The 17,106-nt window shown below is 36.3% G+C and overlaps 1 protein-coding gene across 1 annotated transcript; it reads left to right on the forward strand.

Moving 5' to 3' along the window:
- Window positions 1–1,220: 1,220 nt before the first annotated feature.
- Window positions 1,221–2,160, forward strand: tcima (transcriptional and immune response regulator a). Its single transcript, XM_073841300.1, has one exon. The coding sequence runs from the start codon at window positions 1,326–1,328 to the stop codon at window positions 1,626–1,628; it is 303 nt and encodes a 100-aa protein (XP_073697401.1). The 5' UTR covers window positions 1,221–1,325; the 3' UTR covers window positions 1,629–2,160.
- The last annotated feature ends 14,946 nt before the right edge of the window (window positions 2,161–17,106 follow it).

The raw sequence follows: 17,106 nt of genomic DNA on the forward strand, positions 1-17,106 counted from the left end.
TAAGTGCTACTTTTTTTTTAAATATTGATGATGATGATAATGAATAAATTACAGTTTAAAACATTCAATTAGAAAGCAGTTATTTTAAATAGTAAAAATATTTTAACACTTTACTGCTTTTGCTCTACTTTGGATCAAATAAATGCAGGCTTGGTGAGCAGACTAGATTCATTTAAAATCATTAAAAATATTACTGTTATTGTAATTTTAATTACAGTCACACGTTATCTTGCAATCATATCAAGTAGAGCAGTTTTGAAGGGTGCTACTCTAGTTAAAAGACACAACGTTTAGTTCTACTCTCCATTTATTGTCTACCATAGATGATGTAATAATATTTCAACTTTTGACTTGCATCAGTCTTTTAAACGTACTGTACATCTATTATGTAATCCATGGCATAGTAAGTAAAGAATTGGTTATACAGGTTAATACAGTTAATGACACCCAATTAGAACACCATTGTGATGACAATATAATTATTCACTGTTCTATGACGAGAGTCAAGTGCGTTTTTGTCACGAAACTACTAGCACAGGAATTTGAACTGTCTGCAGAGAACGCAATGTATCAAATGACCCATCAAATAATGGGGTCTGTAAGATTTTTGACTTATGACATTTATGAACATGGCCTTACTAAAATACATTTCTTAAAAAAAAAAAAATACTCAATGACCTTTAAACTTTTGAGTGGTGGTGTACGTTTTTTATTTGCTGTCCACAAGACTTTGGACATCTCCAAAATCCTACATCCCTGCAAAATGTGCTTTATGTGGTAAAATCTAAATCAACAGCTATCATCTAATATTAATAAAATACATAAAATATATTTTTATTATTATTCTTTATTAAAAAAGAAAAACTTTTGAGTGGTAGCCTAGTGTAAATTCTTTGCTTTGTTGTCCACAAGACTAGCGTTCCCACATCTCCAAAATCACACATCCCTGCAAAATGTGCTTTAAGTGTTAAAATCTAAATTAACATCTATTATCTAATGTTTCTTAAAGGGTAAATAGGTTAAACTCCATTGGGTGCAAATGCACCCATCTATATGATAAATATTGCGCACTTGTGTCGTCAGTGGTCTCATCCATAATTACTTGCATTTCCAAAGCTAGAGGCATGCTGGCAAAATAGTAGTTGGCTGTAAACGGGAAGGCGTTCCTCTCGGATGATGTCATGTCCGTGAGCGGGGCCTGTGCAGTCGCACTATAAAGAGCTTGCCGTCACTGTAAACTCCTCACTCGTCTCACAGCCACCAAAGCGGCTCAGATCGGTCAAGTTGGCTACTCCAACGCTGCTAAACAACACAAAAGTCGCAAGATGTATACCGATATGTACTCAGAATCTCGCCGGGTCTGCCCATCGATCCACGGCAACAAGTTTGACACAGCGAACCGCAAACGAGCGGTGGCGAACATCTTCGACAACGTCAACCAGGACGCGCTCATGAGACTCTTCCAGAAAACCGGGGACATGAAAGCCGAGGAGAGAGTGAGGAGCATCTTCTCGTTCGCACACGACCCCGAAGAGACGGCCAAAGCTCTGATGGCTCTCAAGCAGAGAAAGAAGGACAAGTTCCTGCGGATCGCGGGGATGGTGCGACACTTTCTGAAGCTGCGTTGAGCGTCTTCACGCCATGACCCGCGGCTGCACGGTCGTTCATTTCAGACTGCCGGTGACATTTTCAACCGGACACATACAGAGTGGTCGAGAAGGAACCACACCGAGATCAAGGAAAGCTTCGTAAATGAAACGAGCCCTTTGATACAAGACATGAAGGACGGGACGCACATTATCTGGAGCAGTACAGACGTTCAGAGTGAAGGAATACCGTGGCGCGCGCACGCGGAGCCCCTCGTGCATCAAGTGAAGACGCGCAATAATGTGTCTTGTGAACTATGCATTTTAAAAATGGACGAACTACCGCACCTTATAGGTGTATTTGTTGGTGCACAAGAACCATGACTGGAGACGGACGTTGTATTGCCTGAAAAACTGCCTATAAACATGCCTTGTCTCTTTGCCAGTTTAATATTGTGATTTATGTGTGTTTACACTCAATGGCCACTTATTTATTTATCACAATGTTATAACAACAGTTATGCATTTTCACAATATTATGTTTCATCATTTGTACAATAAATTATTAATTAAACATTTGGACTCATTTCTCTTTCTTGACTTCACAATTTTCATTAAAATGGCTGGGATGGGGTTTGGTGATTTGCAGTAAGGACTCTAGTCTGCTTAATTGAACATTGTTTTGGGCAACAATTTTTTTTTTAATTTCTAAAATGTACAAATTGTGGGTTTTCCTGGACCCATGGCTGCTTAGAATTGGTCCCAGCTTTCACACAGGAAAAAAAAAAAAAATGTAAAAGCTGTCACTGGGGCAGTACCCTTTAGTATTTGTTCTGTTTAGTTACTAATATGTGACCCTGGACCACAAAACATTATACATCATTCTGAAAGCTGAATAAATAAGTTTTCCTTTGATGTATAGTTTGTTAGGATCGGACAAAATTTGATACAACTGTTTGAAAATCTGGAATCTGAGGGTACAAAAAAAAAAAAAAATCAAAATACTGAGAAAATCACCTTTAAAGTTGTCTATACACAGTTCTTAGCATAGTAGTAATCAAAAAAGTTTTGAAATATTTACAGTAGGAAATTTACAAAATATATTAACGGAACATGATCTTTATTTAATATCCTAATGATTTTTGGCATAAAAGAAAAATCATTTTGACCCATACAGTGTATTTTTGGTTATTGCTTCAAATCTACCCAAAGTCACATATGTACTTGTAAGATACCAATATGTACCCTATAGGTCTAAATAAGGTACAAAGGTGACAACTTTAGTACCCTTTTTTAAGTGTACTAGATATACTGCTTTGTTTACAAAGTGTCTTAGTATCTTAACAGAAGCAAGTTTGACATTGCTGTTGTGTCTAATCTAAAAACGCTAGTTACAGCAAAGTGTAACCCACAAACCAATAAACGGCAATAAAACTTTTATTACATCTCAGGGCTATTTGTTTTTTAACTTTCACTTTTTGGGCTGTTTACAGAATGGTCACATCTGTCGTTCACTACAAGGTCTGGTTCACTTCCATTTAGGCTTGCCTCTTTGCTTTGCAGATTACCAAACCGGCATGAACCAGTTTCTGGTTGATTCAGCCGTGTTTGCTAAAGGTGTATTACATTGCCGTGGTGTGTAGATAAGAAGCTTAAGCGTTCATTTCTTTAGTTCCTCCTCTGTCAGTTTTTTGATATAGTGATAAGTAATTTTGTAGTTTCAGGTGTTTTGTCAGACTTTTGGCATGGTTTAGGATTAGGGCTGGCAGAGGGGAAGATCAGTGGATGCCTGTTAATCTTAATGCTCTGATCGGTCACTGTACTGGCTCAAACCAGTTCTGATGAGTTAGGAATGCGTCATCTGACATCTCACTACCTGGCGGTCGTGTAAGGTCTAGACAACAGAGCAACTCCTCTTCTCCTCTACCTCTTCTTTATCGCTGCCAAGAGGGAATTTCCTTCTTGCCAAAGGTTACTATTGTGGAGAGACACACACATAAACGTGATTGTTACAGGCCGTGTGAAGTGCGGGCTATTATTAAAACCCTTGAACTAAAGGAGCTGTAGTAGTTTAGTAACAATGACATGCAACATGATATCGCCAAAAGACAGACACTGCAATGTTTAAAGTTTGAGTTATTCGCTGTCAGTTTGCATCCAAGTTTCCGTTTAAGCAAACCACGATTTTTTAAATTCATCTGTCAGCATTCATTTCCGTGTTTTTTCCTTTTACGGTAACAAGCTTGTTTAGGTCTACCATGGTTAAATATTTAAGCCAATTGTCCTGTCTGTCTTGTGAGCTGTATGATATGCTTGACTCAGGATTGTCCTCTCTCTCCCACCCATTTCCTGTCTTTCACTGTGTACAGGACAGGGAACTTTGAAGTGAACAGATTGTGTGGAAGCAATATGTCTGTGTGTGTGTGTGTGTGTAAGTTTCTATAGTGACAAGGAGTAAGGCAGAACTGACAGCAAAGCTGCTTTTATCAGTTTACACAGGACTCAGGCCTCTCCGGTACAAACCAGTTCAGAGACTGACAACTGAAAAAGGAACCAAAACTGCTTGTGGTGTTGCATCAGAGTTAGTAAGGAGGAAAAGTTCATTTAGGTGAACAAGAAAAGAAATTCTAGTAGCATGTGGTGGACTTCTGAAATGAAGGAGCAAAGTGGGTTTTTTTTTTTTTTTTTTTTTGTCCAGTATAAATTTATGCTACATGTCCATTTGTTGCTAGCATGGTTTCCAGAATAAAAGCATGTGGAACGTGCTTATGTTTATATTACTCTACTATCTGTTTAAACCAAATCACATCAAATTCTCAAGTTTTATACAGTATATACAATTGAAGTCAAAAGTTTACATACACCTTGCATAATCTGCAAAATGTTAATTATTTTACCAAAGTAAGAAGGATCATACAAAATGTTATTTTTTTTTAGTACTGACCTGAGTAAAATATTTCACATCTTAGATGTTTACATATAGTCTATAAGAGAAAATAATAGTTGAATTTTTAAAAATGGCCCTGTTCAAAAGTTTACATACACATGATTCTTAATAATGTGTTGTTACCTGAATGATCCACAGCTGTGTTTTTTGTTTTTGTTTAGTGATAGTTGTTCATGAGTCCCTTGTTTGTCCTGAACCGTTAAACAGCCTGGTGTTCTTTAGAAAAATCCTTCAGGTCCTACAAATTCTTTGGTTTTTCAGCATTTTGGTGTATTTGAACCCTTTTCAACAATGACCGTATGATTTTGAGATTCATCTTTTTACACTGAGGGACTTAAATGCAGCTCTTACAGAAGGTTCAAATGCTCACTGATGCTTCAGAGAATGCATTGAGTCAGGGGTGAAAACTTTTGAAAGGTATTAAGATATGTAAAAAAAAATTTAATTTTGTGTAAATATTTTTTTTCATTTAGTACTGCCCTTCAGAAGCTACTGACTTGTTTCCCAGAAGACACAGTAAATTAAATTTACCCTGATTTTCAAATTCCAAAAGTTTTCACTCCTTTGGCTTTTAATGCACTGTGTTTCCTTATAAAGCATCAGTAAGCATTTGAACATTCTGTTTATTGGAACATTTGAACACATTTTTTCTGTCACAGTTTCTTCCGGGCCTGTCCACACGGAGACGCGTTTCGCTGTATACGTATAAATTTTTTATCGTATTGGCGTTTCATCCACACGGATCCGGCGTTTTAGGAGACTGAATCCGCTATTTTTTGAAACCGGGTCCCAAAGTGGATAAATCTGAAAACGACACCCTCGCGGTTTCGTGTGGACAGCCAATACGTATATTTTGTGAAACGATGATGTCATCACATCACGTGTCGGCTGTGTCACACATAACAGCAACAACAACAATAATGGCGGACTACATGATTGTGTTCGTGTTGCTACTAAGCCTACTAGCTTTATTACAGCAAAATCTAATGCTTCTATGCAACTGTTATGAGCAACAAGCGATAATGTTCGCATCTTCGTCGTCTTCTTAGTTCGTATACAGCGCGCAAGGTTATGCGCATGCTCAAAGTCGTCTTCTCCATGTATAGCGTATCTCTATGGCAGAATTACAGCACCCCACACTGGTCTGGCATATATACTACACCGTTTTCAGTGGTTTCGTGTTTACGGAATTTTTTTTTTTTAGAACGAGGAAAAAAAATGATCGGATAGGGAACGCACCGGTTTCGTGTGGACGGAGTCTAAACCGATTTTTTTTTGACCGTTTGCTGTAAATACCTTTTAAGTTTCTGTTTTTGTATGATATGATGAGTTTTTCTCAAAACAAATGGTTAAATGCTCATGAAGTGACTCTCAGAGCAGTTCTAGAGATTTGTGTTCATGAACTTATATTGAGGAGACAGAGGCTGAAAACACAGCAAGCTTCTGCGCCATTCATTCACACAGAGACACACAGAACATACAGGATTCATATGTTAATAGTATTTTTGCAGCTTAATATTCACAGACACTAGTTCATATTGTGTTTTAATTTAAGTATACTGACCTAGTTTTGATTCATTTATCCAAAATTTAGCAAATTCCGTGACATTCCGCGTTAAACAGTAAATTCCATTAAGACTAGATTCTGTGTTTCTGTCCGTGGAAATCATAGGGCCCTAGATTAGGCAACTCGATCTTATGGAAATTTATACATATTTTACGAGGTGTCTAATTCAGACAAATTCTTGCAACAATTTTTGCTAAATCATACATATTTTACGAGTGACCTGCCCCTAACGAATTAGCCACCTCGTAAAATATGTACAAATTGATTGTAAATTAGCGCTGGTCCTTCAGGGTATGGTGGATTTATGCACACTTCATTTAATATCTAGTTGTAACATTAAAAGTCATTCTTATCTTGGCATGTTATTGGCAAAATATTTGTTTTACAGTCTAAAAAGTAGGTGTAAAAAATTTTCAATAACTCTAGTAAATTTTACTAATAATTGCATAGAAACAGCAAGTAACACACAGAGTAAACACAATTTTAAAGTAGAAAACTAAAATAGTATTAATCTTTGTTTTATTTATTAACTTCAAAAATAAAGTAAGCAATATAAAATTGATTACACTTTATGTCTTCTAATCTTCTGAAACAAATGTGGTTGTCACTAAAGCAGAACCAGGCAGCTTCTCAACGTCATCACTCAGATGCTTCCGTACACAAGCTTTCCTCAGCTGATTAGTTAGAAGCCTAGTTTCTCTACCGCTCATGTCACCAGCCCAATTGACCGCTGCTGACAGACTAACTTCTCTACACACGAATGCTCATTAATGCCCATTGTGACCAAATTCCTCTATTGGCATCAAATGTCCTATAATGACAGTGATGTTGGTGATAGGGAAACGTCCACCACACTGGCCGTCCAACAGACGTCAGACAGGATGAGAAAATGACTGTTTTACAGGAAAGAAGGGATTACTAGTATAGGGGAAGGCGTTAAGTGGTGTGTTCAGACTGCTTTCCGCTACGCATGCGGACATAACTTTCTGTTTCCTCAAATCACATACTTTATTTGTAAGTCACTGCAAGCCTAGAAGGCGCTGGGTGAGAGATGGCTCACAATGGTGATGAAAAGCCCATTGTTACCAATGGATGAATCAATTCTTTGTGTTTGTTTGTAAGCGTATGTCTACGTTTGTGCAGATACGTGGTACGTCAGTACGGTACATTGCAACTCACCCCTACAGACCCGGCGTCACTCGAGACCAGTTGTGCTGACTCGTTGACGCAAAGTCCACATCCCAAGCAAAATATTTTGGACATTTCAGACATGTTTCTGCAATTCCCTGTGCGCGTAAATCTATCACTAGTGATGATTTTATCTGTGGATAAATGAAATGTAAGATTAAAAATGCGTACAAGACAATGATTTTAAGAAAGAAAGACATTTAACATTTTCTATAAAAAAGATGTACTTTGAACTGTTAAAGAATCCAGTTTCCAAAAAATGTTTCCAACACTGTTAATAATAAGAGAACATTCTCAAGCACAAATTCATCATATCACGATGGCTTCTGAAGGATCATGTGACACTGAAGACTGTATTAATGGCTGATGAAAAGTCAGCTTTGCCATCACAGGAATAAATTAATTTTTAAAATAGAAAAATAGAAAACCGCTTTTTCCAAATTGTAATATTTCATATTATTACAGTTTTTAGTGTATTTGTTTTATTCAAATAAATGCAGTCTAGATGAGAATGAAAGACCTGTTTTACCAGGCACAACCTTTCAAACGATAGTATACAATGAATTTTATTGCATGAGGCACTAGTTACAGAAAATACTTTCTAATAATTTTATTTTAAAATACTGTTATTTTAGAAAATATATGCTTTGCATACTATTTGACCTTCATTATTTGTCTACTTTTATCTTTTGTACTGTCTATTATTTTCTCTGAATTGTTTTTTAAAAAGGACACTGGAGAAAACATCTTTGTCAAATCCATACAAAATGCCTCAGAAAATATGAGAGAGAACATTGCATCACAGAAACATTGTTCTCCAGTTTTCTTTTATGCATCTATAATTTTATTTCAAGTTCAATGTCATATTTTCAGGCCCCCAAAAAAGAAAATCTGCATGTAACATTGAAATACTGTACATTCTTATCCTGCAGGTAAATCTGAAAGAAGGCCATCATTTGCTGCATGCAATTACATGCACTGTCCTATAATGCATTTTGACCTTGTGTTTCTGTAGGACCTCAGATAGACTCAGTCATCAAATGCGTTCTCTCTGGAGGGGATCTCCTCTCTATTGTTCTTTCCCTGTCGTGTGTGTTCTGGACAGAGGAGTGAAGCCTCTTCCTGTGTGGCTCTGTTGGCTGCCCCAGGGGCAGGGCGGCTGTCGCGGCCGGCAGACTCTCTGTCTCGCTGCAGTTCCACTGACCGGCCTTGCCATTGTTCAAGCCCTCCTCTCCTTTGTCCTGCTCCCCTCTCCACCTCTCTCCCCACTCCCTGTGTCCTCCTTTTTCTCTGCAGGTGTTGAGAAGGAAGCCCTCTCGATACCACACAATGGCAGAACAGCCCTCCTATTTATATATCCATTTCTCTGCTTATTTATTTATTCTCCTGGGTATTTTTGGAGCGCTGTCGATTGTGGTTTACTAATAATGGGCTAAAACTACATATTTACTTAATATGGAGAGATGGACAACTGTTTATATACAGTCAATCATGTAATGCAACATTGCAACAGTTTAAATAGTTTAATTTCTTTGTCATGTTATTGGTAATAAATAAAATACGCTGATATATTTAAACATTTATATTTCAGTTAATCTTACGGTATGTACAGTAGAAGTCAAAAGTTTACATACACCTTGCAGAGTCTGCAAAATGTTAATTATTTTACCAAAATTAAAGAGATCATACAAAATGCATGTTATTTTTTTTATTTAGTACTGACCTGGATAAGACATTTCACATAAAAGATGTTTAAATATACTCCACAAGAGAAAATATTAGTTGAATTTATAAATAGACCCCGTTCAAAAGTTTACGTACACTTGATTCATAATATTGTGTTGTAACTTGAATGATCCACAAGTGTCTTTTTTTGTTTTGTTTAGTGATAGTTGTTCATGAGTCCCTTCTCCGTCCTGAACAGTTGAACTGCCCGCTGTTCTTCAAAAAAATCCTTCAGGTCCCACAAATTCTTTGGTTTTTCAGCATTTTTGTGCTTTTCACACGGAGGACAACTGACAACTATAAGTTTCAAACGCTTACTGATGCTTCAGAAGGAAACACGATGCATTAAGAGCCGGGGATGAAAACTTTCTGAATTTGAAGATCATGGTAAATTTAACTTATTTTGTCTTCTGGAAAATCTTTTGTAACTTCTGAAGGGCAGTACTAAATGAAAAAAATGCGATATTTAGGCAAAATAAGAAAAATTTCCAAAAGTTTACACCCCTGGTTCTTAATGCATCTTTTTTTTTTTCAAAGCATCAGTGAGTGTTTGAACATTCTGTAATAGTTACACATAAGTCCCTCAGTTGTCCTCAGTGTAAAAAGATAAATCTCAAAATCATACAGTTGCTGTTGGAAAGGGTTCAAATACACAAAAATGCTGAAAAACCAAAGAATTTGTCAGACCTAAAGGTTATTCAGAAGAAAAGCGGGCAGTTTAACTGTTCAAGATAAACAAGGAACTCATGAACAACTACCACTAAACAAAAAACAAAAAAAACAAACAAACAAACAAACAGCTGTCGATCATTCAAATAACAACACAGTATTAAGAATCATGTGTATGTAAACTTTTGAACAGGGTAATTTTTATAAATTCAACTAGTTTTTCTTGTGGACTATATGTAAACATCTTTTATGCAAAATATCTTATTCAGGTCAGTACTAAATAAAAAAAATAACATGCATTTTGTATGATCCCTCTTATTTTGGTAAAATAGCATTTTGCAGAATCTGTAAACTTTTGACTTCAACTGTAAATTGCTCTTCAATATTTGTTACTATGAATATTCCTGAATGTTGGTTTTAGATGACATTAACAGCTAATCCTTTCTTTTTATGACTTTCTATTAACTCTTTATTTCTTTTCAATGTCTTTACCTCACCTATTGGATGGATAAGTCACTCTTCACGGAGAACCAAAGACACCACCTGTGATGTAAGAGCTCTAGATAATATTACTCATCTGTATGGGCTTTACCCCTATTACGCAGAATGAGGGAGTGTAGTTAGATACGTCACAGATACGAGCGTTTCATCAGGTCGAATGAGGTAACAGTCTGTTTCAAAAGTGATGACAGACTAAACGTCTTCAGACTGCTGTTGTGTTAATCTTTTAAAGACTTTTAAGCTTTAATCTTGCGGTTGTTAGCAAAGTGCACTGTGTCAACAAAGATATGAAGATGTGTGAACTCTTCGCTAAGCCTATATTCTGTTGACAGACAGCCCGTGTCTCTTGGCTTAGTTGGAGAAAAGGTGTGGATTAAATTTGATGGATGGGACAGACATTTTTGGGAATTTCAGACCCTCAGTAACATGCAATACTAGAATCCTGGTTAGGTCACAGATGTCGTCGTTTTTACATCACATCAGCATTATACAAATTAGAGAGGCTGTCCTTTGGCTCTTGTTGCGTAGCTATGTTCAATGACTCATTGAGTTTGAGTTTGAGGAACCTGGTAAATGCTATGCTGCTTATTTATCTGCAGTAAATGATTTCATAGTACATACTGTCTCCAGTCATCTAAACGTCTGTAGATGCAGCTTCAAAACTGATGACTTTTTGTGACCGTATCACTGGCAATGACTACATTGTATAACATTGCATGCAAGCATTAGTGGAAGCCACAACAAATTGACCTGTAATTGTAACTGAGTCATTTTGTACAAGCATTAGGCATAATTTCTAAATTCCTTTGTAAAAAATAAAACAAATAATACAAAATTAACTTATTTGCAATACGTTTCCTAATTCCTTTTGTTTGCTAATACATATTTGAAATTGGCCTTTTTAAATAAAATCATTTTTATTTTATTTTATATTGTTTATGAAGTTTCCTTTAGAAAAAAAAACCCACTTTGTACTACTTCAAAATGACTCAGGTAATTGAGAAACAAATTGTCTTCTGGTCTTGTTATCTGCATACATAATTTTAGTTGAAGTGTGTTTCCATGTAATCCCTTCAGGAATATCTGGGTGTATCATTCAAATTCTTAACCTGGAATATGTAAATGTGAAATATGTGAATGATTTCCCAAAGTAGTTATTTTATGAGTACTTAAGAATCAAGATCTTGGCTAATAGAAAGCTCTGTCATTATTTAAGGTGGGGCTTCTGTAGAACTAAATAGCAGCTCTCTGAGGTTAATACAGGACAATACTAAGACAAGCAGACGCTGATAAAATCCTAATGTACAGTGTTCGAACCTTCCAGCGACTGGGCAGGAAGTGAAAGGAGCCTAGCGTTGTCACCTTATTCCAGTTGAGTCTTGCGCCACTCTGAGGCCCTGCAAATGCTCTTAACTTCCTATACATGATGTTATCGCACAGTCATGGGCAGGACTCATTGTTGTAGACTCAGGTGAAGCCATTATGATAAAATCACAAAGAAAAGCTTTCATAAATTATGTCAGCTATTGTGAGCCTGCCTTTGTGAAGTGCTCAGCCGTTTCCTCGGTGTGTCCTCGGAAAGATCTAATCGGTGTTGATACTGATTCTGAGTAACTCTTCTGTATAAACTCTCACTCCCCTCACTTTCCAGAATCTGTGTTTGCAAGCAGTTTTTGTCTTTTAAATAACTTGTGATATTTTAAGAAACATTTGAATTTTTCCTTTCCTGACTATTATCACTTCTATTTGTTTTTATAAAGATATATAAAATCAGTCCAAATAGTGAGGGTGGAAGGACGAGAGAACGCCGTAAGAGGAGTAGAATGAATGCAAAAGAGGAGACGGATGCTGTAATAGTTTAGGTGACAATGGTGAGGAATCTGGCAGGACAAGGAGGCCACATGATGGGAGTATGTCTGCTGCAGTGGAAGGATTAGACTGGGTAACCAGTGGGAAGCGAACCAGGTCACATAAAGGGCACAGATAAAACAATGTGACCTAAATTGGCCCCAGCTGACCAAATTCTTGTATTTATTACTGGAATAGAACATCTTGAAGCCATCCCAGACAGGTCAACCCACACATTTTAGTTTCAAACAATACAGACCCATTGTTTGACTTTAATGTGAAGGTTAACTTCTGGGGGGGAAAAAGAGATTAAAAAGGTCATACGCATTTAATTTCTTCATTTTACGTTATTGTACCTCAAACAAAAAACAGCGCACTATGGGTTCATTTCCCATGGAATGCAAGAACTGATTAAATGGATTAGGGATGTGCCCGAATCCGGTGAAATTTTATGTAGGCTACTGTAATGTAACAGGTTTCGCTAGCAAGGGGCTAAACATTTCCCTTAGTGGCTCCATATAATGCTTTCCGAATGCAGGCTCACTATTCAGGCACATCCCTCAAATGTATACTTTGAATGCAGTCTAAGTTGCATTGGTTTACAGGTGTCTTCAAATACATACATATTATTTTTTCTGTTGCTCAAACAGTAGTTCATGGGTTCGATTCCCAAGGAATGCATCTGCTCTTTAATAAAAGTCTGTTGTGTTAAAATGAAGGAATTTTCCATGTTAGTCTTTTCCCTGTATTTGTATTTTGAATTGCATATTGTGTTGTGTTTAGGGTTAAAGGAAATGTCCATAACCTTTTCAGATAATGTCCTATTGGAAAACCACCAGTACCTTTTTTTTTCCTTTATGGTATGTGTAAATGTGTATTTGTGGTATGCAAAGTAATGGACGATTATTACGTTTTACTAAAAATGTAAGCTGAAAACTATTCAAAACATTTCTGTTAATTGCAATAATGGAAAATTACAAGAAAATGACTTAAAATTATTAAAAACATTTGTTAAATGCAATAATGAAAATTAAAATAAAGAGAAATGCTGTACTACTAAGATTAAAATATTTGAAAATGCATGTTATTTTTTTTATTTAATACTGACCTGAATAAGGTTTCACATAAAAGACTTTAATATATTGTCCACAAGAGAAGTAGCTGAATTTATAAAAAATGACCCTGTTTAAAAGTTTACGTACACTTGATTCTTATTGTGGTGTTATCCACAGCTGTGTTTTTTTTGTTTAGTGATTGTTTTTTGTTTGTTTAGTTGTTTGTGAGTCCCTTGTTTGTCCTAAACAGTTAAACTGGCCACTGTTCTTCAGAAAAAGCTTTCAGGTCCCACAAATTCTTTGGTTTTTCAGCATTTTTCTGTAATTGAACCCTTTTCAACAATTACTGTGTGATTTTGAGATCCATCTTTTGACACTGAGGACAACTGAGGGACTAATATGCAACTATTACAGAAGGTTCAAATGCTCACTGATTAAGCTGGGGGTTGAATAATTTTTTTATTTGAAGATCAGGGTAAATTTAACTTGTCTTCTGTGTCTTCTGTGAAACATAAGTATCTCTGTAGCTTCTGAAGGGCAGTACTAAAAAAAAAAAAAAAAAAAGATATTTAGGCAAAATAAGAAAAATGTCCACATCTTTATTCTGCTCAAAAGTTTTCACCCCCAGCTCTTAATGCATCATTTTTCCTTCTGAAGCATCAGTGAGCGTTTGAACTTTCTGTAATAGTTGCATATGAGTCCCTCAGTGTGAAAAGATGGATGTCAAAATCATGCAGTTATTGAAGAAAACGGTTCAAATACATGAAAATGGTGAAAAACCAAAGAATTTGTGGGATCTGAAGGATTTTTCTAAAGAACAGCTGGCACCTTAACTGATTAGGACAAACAAGGGACTCAAGAACGACTATCACTAAACAAAAAACATGGCTGTTGATCATTCAGGTAACAAATCGATATTAAGAATCAAACGTATGTACTTCAAACTTTTGAACTGGGTATTTTTGAATTTTCTCTTTTGGATATGTAAATGTATTTCATATGAAATATCATATTCATGCCAGCACTCCATTTTGTATGATCCCTCTTATTTTGGTAAAAGAATTAACATTTTGCAAACTCTGCAAACTTTTGACCTCCCCTGTAAATAATGCTAAAATAATTGGATGATATTATTTCAAAAATGAGTACATGCACTGACTGTCGTTAAGCATAAAACATGGAGTTGAGGATTTCACAAGTGTCTTAAATCATCTTGTTTGGTTTTTAAAAAACAATTTTGGCCATAAATTTCTTTTTTCTTTTAATAAATATAACTTTATTCTCCTGTCATTTACAGTAACATTACTGATTGCATAAGTCTGCAGTGCTTTGTTTCAGCTGACTTTTTGTTTAATGCTTGGGAGGGGTTCCAGTATAACAAACCCTTGTGTTGACTTCTATTATAATACATAACATCAACAGAACAGACCACACTGAAATGATCAAGTGTCAAAACAACAGACGCAGCCCTAACCACCCAGTAACACTTTTGAAGCCATCTGAGATCCAAGACATCTGGCTGTGTTTTTCTAGGCAGCAGTATAGTAGAAGTGAGTGCATGTGCTCTGGGCCTGTGAAAGAACCGGTCTCAAACCCGTTCAGCTTAACCATAGCTAGGTCAGTCCAGCAAGAGTAGAAGAGAGAGCACATGGGCTTAATGCTGCCGCCTGGTATCTAAAGCCATTAAGCAGCTCAGCTGCCCGAGCCGTGCACTGTCAACTCCACTTCACACCCAACCTATGCTGCGCCGTGCACGTTAAATAAAACAGCAGCAGCGCACAAACCTGCTTTTGATACTGCTGACAAGCATGTTTGATGTAATATACCTGAATAAGAAATATCATGCAATCTGTTATATGTAAATGTAAATTGAGAGACATTCCAGCTTGTAGATTTCTTCCAATCCCTTCTATGCCAGGAAATCTGCTCGTGAGTCGTGACTGAAGGTTTAGGTCACCTAAACACACATGCTTACCTCAGACTTTCTCCTATTCCTACTAAAATCTAATTAGTTGGTTTGGAATAACCTCTCTGACTTTAAAAGACACTTAAAGCTGAAGTCCAAAAGTTTTGCCTGTTTGTCACCATCTCTGTTTGAAACCTGCCGTTTTTGTTGCATCTCAATGTTATAATGGTCACATGACAGTATGAAATGATAGGTCTTCCAGGCAAAAAGTATATATATTTAAACTTCTGATTCTAACATAAAAGGTCTTTAAAGTTGTGTTTTGGGCCATTATGCTTTGGCATAGTATCTGTCAAACGAACTAAACCTGAAAGCCCAATATGCCGTAATCCCTCAATCAAGTCTGTTTTCGCAGCGCGTTTCAAAGCGAAGCATGCACTACGTTCAGGCGATCAGCTCGTGATCTGGTGTTTTCCGCACCTTAGAACGGCTCAGTTCACAGTGAATGTAGTGAAATTGTTTATTGCATGTGTTGTGAGTTTAGCGCGCGTTTGGGAATGCAACGGCCACCAGTTATGCTTTTTCACATCAAATGATTACAGAATTGCACTATTATAGTAAGATGCGTTTTTGTAAGCCTGTTTTCACTGAAGCTGGAGTTTTCTGTCAAAATGAAAGCTCTACTGCCGTTTCCGTTCAACTAAAAGCTTAATAGTGCAGTAAGAATTGCTGACAGCTAGTGGTTTAAATGGGTAATGTTACTGCAGTCCAAATTCAAAATATCTCTTTTAAGTGTAGAAATTAGGCAAGGAGTATTGTAATTTCCCTATTGTAGCGTAAAGCAAAAATAATAAACCTATGAAATATTAATTTTAATTTATTTTAAAGTGCAAGTGTGTTATAATATATGGCTATTACTGTCTAGCAGAGGTGGGACCAAGTCATTGTTTTGCAAGTCACAAGTAAGTCTCAAGTCTTTGCATTCAAGTCTCGAGTCAAGTCAAGTCCTCCACCTTAAGCTTCAAGTCCTAAACAAGTAATTAGTGCTTTTTGCCCAAATTATCGTCTCTGTATTAATTACTACAGTACATTTAAAATCAGTAATAGTCTATAGTAGGTGTAATTATAAAACATGTAGTAATTAGTGGTGTTTCAGTGAGCAACTAATCATCGTTGGTAAACAAATATAGGCCTAATTGAATAAATTTATTTTACGTCCACTGTTTCATTTGTTAGCAATTCAGTGATTTTAATGGATCAATTGAGTCAAATATTTATGATTACGGTGCATGATTTTTATGCAAGTTCTGGCTAAATACATTTTGTCTGTAAAATGGACATCAGACTTGCTGAGTCACAGGGTTCAAGTCCAATCTTGAATCATTGCTGTCTAAGTCGAGTCGCAGGTCTTCTTTGATTGTCAAGTCACAAGTCATCAAATTTGGGACTCGAGTCAGAGTCAAGTCTCAAGTCATGCAGCTCGAGTCCACAACTCTGCTGTCTAGGAATAACAATAATATAAAATTGTCATTATTGTAATTTGTTTGGCTTCCTAAAAGACCAGTGTGAATGTAATAGACTGAGACGGTATACCACAAATAAAAAGAAGTTTCAGTCCCCTTTAAAGTTCAGGTACAAATCGTTTTACTGACTTTTTTCTGACTTAAGTTTTTTTTTTAGTTAAGAACATGGGTTGCAGCTCTTCATTTTGAACTCTCAAAGTGCATTAGATAGAACTTAACTTTAAAATGTATAAAATAATTTTTTTTCCCAAATCTTCATTTGTAAATATCATACCATGTATCAACCATCAAGATATTATCGTATCAATTTTGAAATCATTACATTGCTAATTTCCTGTCACCATCGTCAATGTTTCGAGCACTTCAAAACAGGGGATCATTTTGCGAAACAATTGGTTCAGTTGATTCAAAGCTTAGAAAAGGTTTGTTTCTCCCATCACTACTACTAGCCGAGACTACGTCATGTATGCAGATGTGACGTAATGACGCAAAAATGAACAGTGGCAAACAAAGGAGATTGCTTTGAACACTTGATTGGTTATGTACTTGCTCAACAATTGATTTTGGAACATTTTTAACCACAGAAAGTTA

Source organism: Garra rufa, chromosome 5 (genome assembly GCF_049309525.1).
Source record: "Garra rufa chromosome 5, GarRuf1.0, whole genome shotgun sequence".
NCBI lineage: Eukaryota > Metazoa > Chordata > Actinopteri > Cypriniformes > Cyprinidae > Garra > Garra rufa.